Here is a 6,998-nt window from a genome sequence, read left to right on the forward strand (position 1 = left end):
TTTTCATAAATTAATATAGAAAAATGTTGGTTTTCTTGGTTCGAAAACAATGACAAACTATATGTATTTCAATTATCATCGCATATATTCTTACAAAAAATTTTTTAACCCTACTGTGTGTGAAAAAATGATGGACGGATGGAAGACAAACGACAAATGTATGCTTCTGTTGGTAAATCAGAGTTGTAGATGGAGACAAATTGTTTGGTGTAATAGCATAGTTATAATTTTTATTTGAAGGAACCCTGTAGGAAGTGTGGGGTTATGTGTTGACATGTCGCCACTTTGTCTACTAATATGGTGACAAAGTCAACACTTTGTCACCAGGTTGTCAACTATTGATACCTTTACCTTAATAAGAAGAAGCATTGTGTATATTAACAGATGATAGCCCAACGAAGCATCCTTTTTTTAATTTTGTTAATTGTTTGGCGTAAAATAATTTTTGCGGTTGGTGAAAAAAGTGTTTTTGTAAAAATCAATATAGTATCGTGAAAACTTAAAGCATATAGTTTCAATAACAAGTATGAGCAGAAGAAAATATAAAAGTCATGTGAAAAATAAACAATTGTATGGCAAAGTACGAATTCTGAGGCGACTAACAACATTTGTGGGGAAATTTGGACAATTAGACATTATGTGGAACCTTTAGAGAAAATTGTGGAGCCTGATGTATGTATATATTGTCCCGTCTCGCTGGAAATGCTGAATGCAACTAAACATAATAATGAATTACAATGTTGAAAAATTATTTGGCAAAAATCGATTGTGAGATTTTTCCAATGTTATACAGCTGTAATAGGCAGCAAATTTAAGGACATATTTTTTATTTGTGTTTATTTATACATGTTTATTCTTTTCAATTCCTAGATGTTATATCAACATTCAGCGAATCGCCTGATAAAACGTTAAGTGCAACAGAAGAAGAACTATTTTAAGCGACTTGGCCAAGAAAATAAAACGAAACGTTTTTTTTTTTTATGTGTTAAAATGTTTAAGCAGCCTTGAAAACATTGTCTTTATTTACTAATTTTTACTTATGTGGCTTAGCCATTTAAAAAGATAAAAATACTGTAATACGCAATTTGTACATTTTTAGCATTTTCAATATTTATTCTTTAATCAAATATAGTATTTAAACAAATGTGTAGCTTCATCTTCTTATTAAACGTACTAGGGTAAACGCTCCTATTGTCGGCCGGTTCCAGTATTCGGCCACTTTTATATACAATAAATGCGAATAAATAAGAATACCGTTATTTGTATAGTCAAATGAGATTACGTTTACATACAGGCCAATCATGAATATTTTTTTCCTCGGGATTTTTCCGCACGGAAAATAATTTAAAAAGGTGAAATTCTTTAAAACTCATTATTTTAAAACATGGAAAACTGCTAGAATCTCCTAATTATCGAATATTCTTGCCTAATCAACAAAAACATTCCTTTTTTGGACATAAATACGGAAATAAAAAATTGTGAAATTGGGGAAAGGGAACAAATTCCGCACGGAATTTTTATTCATGATTGCCCTCATAGAATATACTCCCTTCTCTTTCTACACAATTTTTTCAAGGTCGTGAGAGCGGTATTCCAGTGTTTATAGCATAGCCGACCAAGAAGAGCGAGCGCTTAAATTGTTTATGTGTGGGTAAAATTACACTGACAGAACAGAACAGGATGATGATTTTCATATTAAGTAATGAAATTAAAAACACAGGAAAAAAGTTGTCACGGCGTGTTAGCGTTCAGAGCCAAATATAGAGGTGGGTGTGTGGGTTCGAATCGTCGCCTTTCCTTTTTCATTTGCATTATAGATCATAAAAAAGCCCGATTAATAAATTAAAAAAAAATTAATACTAATAAAAACGATCTTCGCCTAAAAAGGCAAAATTTTCAAATAGAAAAATATATTGTTGGCGCGTTCGCTTTGTATGATTAAAATTAAAAATAATATACAGTGAATCACAGTCAAAAGTATCCACTTCAGTTTCTTAATTAATGATAGCGATTTCGTTCTTTTTAATATTTTTACATTAGGGTCTTAACTTAAATATAATAAAATAAAATTAACGAAATTCGGGTAAATTTAGATAAAAAAATTAAAATTGTTAAACAACATCGATTTCCACCTCACAGTGAAAATTATCCACTCGTTAAAAATATTAATACAAAACAAAAAATCATTTTCAAATTCTTCCCTCCACATATTTGCTGTACAACTGCAAAATCTTTTCAGTGTACCAAAAAAAAAAAAAAAAAAAACTAATAAAGCGGCATCAACCTGCTTGCATGACATTCAGTACAAGACTGAAGTAAAAAAATCAAAACATTTGCTCTCTTACTTTGCGTTCGGGTCGCGTGTGTGTGATTTGCCGAAAAACTTCGTAACCAAATTAATACCAACGAACGGGTTTGGTTTATAGTCGTGTCTATCACCACCGTTTTGTCAACACGTGTGAAAGTGCATATTTTAAGAAATTTGCTAGTTTAAAAATAAATGTAAAAGAAGTAAGAAATCGTATAAATTCATGTTTTGTTTTGAAATGAGTGAATATCATATTAGATTTTACTAAAACTAATAACCTAGAAGTGATAAATGTTAAAAAAAGTGTTAATGTGTCTTACTTTAAGGTATGCCGACAGTAGGAACCAAAAAACCGCTGTTGTTCCAATAATCGGCAAAGGTATGCTGACTATTAGAACTTGCCAGTTTTTAATTTATGTGAATTTTTGTCTCATAGTTGTGCAATTGTATACTTAGTATATTTTTTTTTTAAGTAAAGATATATTTTAGGGGTACAATTTAAAATATGGCTCCCAAACGAAAACGCTCATTCCATAAATATTCGAAAAAATCAGTAGAGAAAGCTCTGAATGCCATCAGGAATAATAACTTGAGCATTCGTAGAGCTTGTATAACATATGGAGTTCCACGATCTACGATCCAAGATCGAATTCATGACCGGATTGCCGAAGGCTCCAGAAGAATGGGGCCTAAAACAATACTGACTGATGCCGAGGAAGCTCGATTGATAAAATGGTGCGAAGATATGCAAAGTGTGGTTTTCCCGTAAGAAATATGAGTTACTTAATACGGTGCAAGCAATAATAAAAAGTGAAAATCGTGCCACGCCATTTCTAAATGGTCGACCTGGACGGAAGTGGTGGTCTTTGTTTTTGAAACGCCATCCAAGTTTACCACAAGGAGAAGCCGAAGGCATAAGCAAAGGTCGGGCTGTGATAACGGAGGAAAACATCCGAAAATGGTTCACGGAATTAGAGCAGTTTTTATCGGATGAAAATTGTTCAGTTATTTTGTATGGCTCATCTAGAATATTTAACGGTGACGAGACCAGTTTTTGTATTTGGCCAAAAACCGGAAAGGTATTAGCTCCAAAGGAATACCGAAATGTTTATTTTATAAATCAAGGCAGCGAGAAAGAAACAATAACTGTTTTACTGGTTTTCTCAGCAAATGGAAAAACCCTAAATCCAATGGTTGTATTTCCATATATACGGCCTCCAAAGGATGTTATAAACAGCATGCCTGAAAATTGGTTCCTCGAAAAGTCACAAACTGGATGGATGGTGTCAGAAACGTTTTTTGAATATATTGTAAATGGAGTGGACAAATGGTTGAGTGAAAACATAAACCCCATATGACAATGGAGTTAAGCCAATTTTGCCAAGACAATGGAATAATTTTGTATGCTCTCCCTCCCAATACAACGCACATGATGCAGCCAGCCGATGTAAGTGTATTTAAACCACTGAAATTGGAATGGAAAAAAAACCGTCGGAGAGTGGCAATCAAAACCTGAAAATTTTAATAAATGTCTAACAAAATCAACGTTCTTAACAACATTGATATTACAAAAACTATAAATAATGGGTTTCGAAAATGTGGACTGTTTCCATTCAATCCAGATAATGTGGACTACACAAAATGTGTCAGAAATCAGTTGGAAGGGTTATGTGAAACGTCTATTGGACATTGTAATAATGATATGGAACAATGTAATGAAACTATGGAACAAGGAAATAGTTACAATAATTCTGATATTGACATAGCCATTCGCATAATAAGTTCAATTGCTACAAATCTGGAAAGACGAGATATAAATGTAGAAATTATAGTTGACGAGCTTAATAAGTTAAAGAGTAAAGAAGAACCGATCTACCACCAAGTTCATATGTAATCGATACAGAAGGAGTTTCGGGATTAGTCAGAAATGATGTCTCAGTTGTGATTGAAAATAAAGATGATAGTAGTAGCTCCGTTAAAACTGCCGATCGCACGTTTATAATGTCTCCGATTCCAGATGCATTCCCGAATTTATCACCTCCTAGCGCTATTACTGAAAGTAATAACCTGTTGAGACCCACCGAACCCCACTGCTCTTACTCATTTTCTGGCAATTTTTTCTAATAATCTATGTAACAACTCATAATACAACTATTATTTTCACAGAAAAATCGTCATTAATAACAAACATCGCCGCCTCCATGTCAAAATCGTTCGAAAAACATCTTTATTTTCCAACGTCGAAGAAGTTCATACAAACCACAACTAAAAATAAGGCACCAAGTGCAATATCCGCCTTAGCTTGGAGGGATTTTACTCAATCAAAGGAAAACGAGAAAAAAACTAAGGCTGAGGGAATACAAAAGACAAAATTAGAACGACAAGAAAAAAAGAAACAAAAAGAGGAAGCCAAGAAAAAGAAAGCTACAAAGAGGAAGCACAAAGACATACACATAGCCCAGAAAGTCTGCGTTCACCTACTACTTTTCAAAAATGATGCTAAAACTTTAATAAATAGGTAGATGAGATCAGTTTTTCTTTCATAAATATGTTATTGGCACTCTTTACTACCAGAATAAAAAGAAAAATTCCTGAAAATATATTATTATTACGAAGATAACGGTAAAAAAGTGTTACAACTGCTAAATTAGAGCCCCAAAAAGTCTGCGTTCATTTTGTATGTTGCAATAATACCGTTATTTTTTTTTTTGAATTTTTTTGAAGTTTTCTCCCATTTTAAGCAATATTGTCACAACTGGTCATTCTGTGAGGTCGCTTGTATACTTAACTTAAAAAAAACTAAGTAATTTCAAGAATGGAAAACAAGGGCAAAGAAATTGGCATCGATAAAAGGAAAATTCTAGATAAATTATGGAAAAAGCTATCGAAATATTGGCGAAACTGTAGGTAGAACATATTAGTCCAACATAGAGTGATAATTAACTATAAACAAACCAGAATTTTTACGTCAAAACCCAGATCTGGGCATTATATAGGAGTCAAAACCTTACAGTCTTAGCAGTATGCTTTGAAACGTTATGTTGTTGCAACCAAAATTTCGTAGTTCTTCTGCATTTTGGTTCAAATTGCGCTTCATGATGTGGTACCTAAACATCTTGTCCATTGTCGATTCAATAAATACAAGTTGGCCCACTCCAGAAGCTGCTACACACCCCAAACCAAAACAGCACCCTCGCCAGTTTTTACAGTGTAAAACAAGATTTTGTTTTTTCAAGCGCTGTTCGAGCTTTCTCCAAACAGTTTGAAGTCCTTTCATTGCAAACATATAGAACATGCTTTCGGCCGAAAATATGACTTGATTCCGGAATACTTGGAAGCTTGTTTATGTATTCATTAGCAAATTCAATATGCTTCTGCCTGTTCACTAGTGATATGTACGGCTTTCGCCGTGCGACTATACCATGATACCCAGCTTTATGCAGTATTTTTCTGGCGGTTTGTGCAGAAATACTTTTTTGGATGCCATTTTCACATTTTCAACAATTTTTGAAGTAGTTATCGGACTGTTTGTTTTAACTATATTAGTTATGTTACGCTCCTCCCGTTCTGATAATATTTTTGACCGTCCAAAACTGAGCTTTGACCGTCCAGATCTGGGCATTGACTTAAAAATTCCGATTTTTTTATAGTTAATTATCACTCTATGTATAGACTAATATGTTCTACCTACAGTTTCGCCAATATTTCGATAGCTTTTTCCATTATTTACCTAGAATTTTCCTTTTATCGATGCCAATTTCTTTGTCCTTGTTTTCCATTCTTGAAATATTTTACTTTTTTAAGTTAAGTGTGTAAACGACCTCACAGAATGACCAGTTGTGACAATATTGATTAAAAATGGGAGAAATCTGCAAAAATAAATCAAAAAAATTAACGGTATTATTGCAAAATACAAAGTGAACGCAGACTTTTTGGGGCTCTAATTTAGCAGTTGTAACACTTTTTTACTGTTATCTTCGTAATAATAATATATTTTTAGGAATTTTTCTTTTTATTCTGGTAGTAAAGAGTGCCAATAACATATTTATGAAAGAAAAACTGATCTCATTTAACTATTTATTAAAGTTTTAGCATCGTTTTTGAAAAGTAGTAAGGTGAACGCAGACTTTCTGGGCTATGTGTATGTATGTGGTTTTTGCAAACAAGATTTGGATACCGATGACGAAGACGTATGGTGTGACTCTTGTCCAAATCGGTTTCACCTTAAGTGTACCGAATTGAAAAACATATCATAGGAGGAAATAAATAAAATTAACTTCATATGCAATAAGTGTAAATGCTAAAACTATTTATCTCTTACTATATTTGTAAAGCATATTAATATAAATGAATTTGTAAGATTTAAGTTTTAAATAAATGAAATTAATTTCATATGCAAAAAAAGTAAATGTTTAAATGATCAATTTCTTACTATATTTGTAAAGCGTATCAATGTAAATGGATTTGCAAGATTCAAGTTATATTAATTGATATAAGTTAAGTTAGTTGATATAAGTTATATTAATTGATACATATACTTAGTAGTAGAAATAAATTCTTAATTTTTTTAAGTTTCTTTTTTATAGAACATTGGTGGCGTTTATTTAATTGGGATAGCTGTTACAATTTTGATTTTTCAAAATAGTCTGGCTTAATCCCTTTTGTTGTTTTAATATATAAAACAACAAGT

The 6,998-nt window shown here is 32.4% G+C and overlaps 1 protein-coding gene across 1 annotated transcript; it reads left to right on the forward strand.

Annotated features, from left to right (window-relative positions):
* Nucleotides 1–2,813: 2,813 nt before the first annotated feature.
* LOC141392322 (uncharacterized) lies at nucleotides 2,814–4,202 on the forward strand. The gene is given in 2 exon segments (XM_073965273.1): nucleotides 2,814–3,065; nucleotides 3,675–4,202. Coding segments are annotated over 2 exon segments (780 nt in total).
* The last annotated feature ends 2,796 nt before the right edge of the window (nucleotides 4,203–6,998 follow it).

This window comes from Musca autumnalis, unplaced genomic scaffold (assembly GCF_047663935.1).
Source record: "Musca autumnalis isolate F117 unplaced genomic scaffold, ASM4766393v1 scaffold_2, whole genome shotgun sequence".
Lineage (NCBI taxonomy): Eukaryota > Metazoa > Arthropoda > Insecta > Diptera > Muscidae > Musca > Musca autumnalis.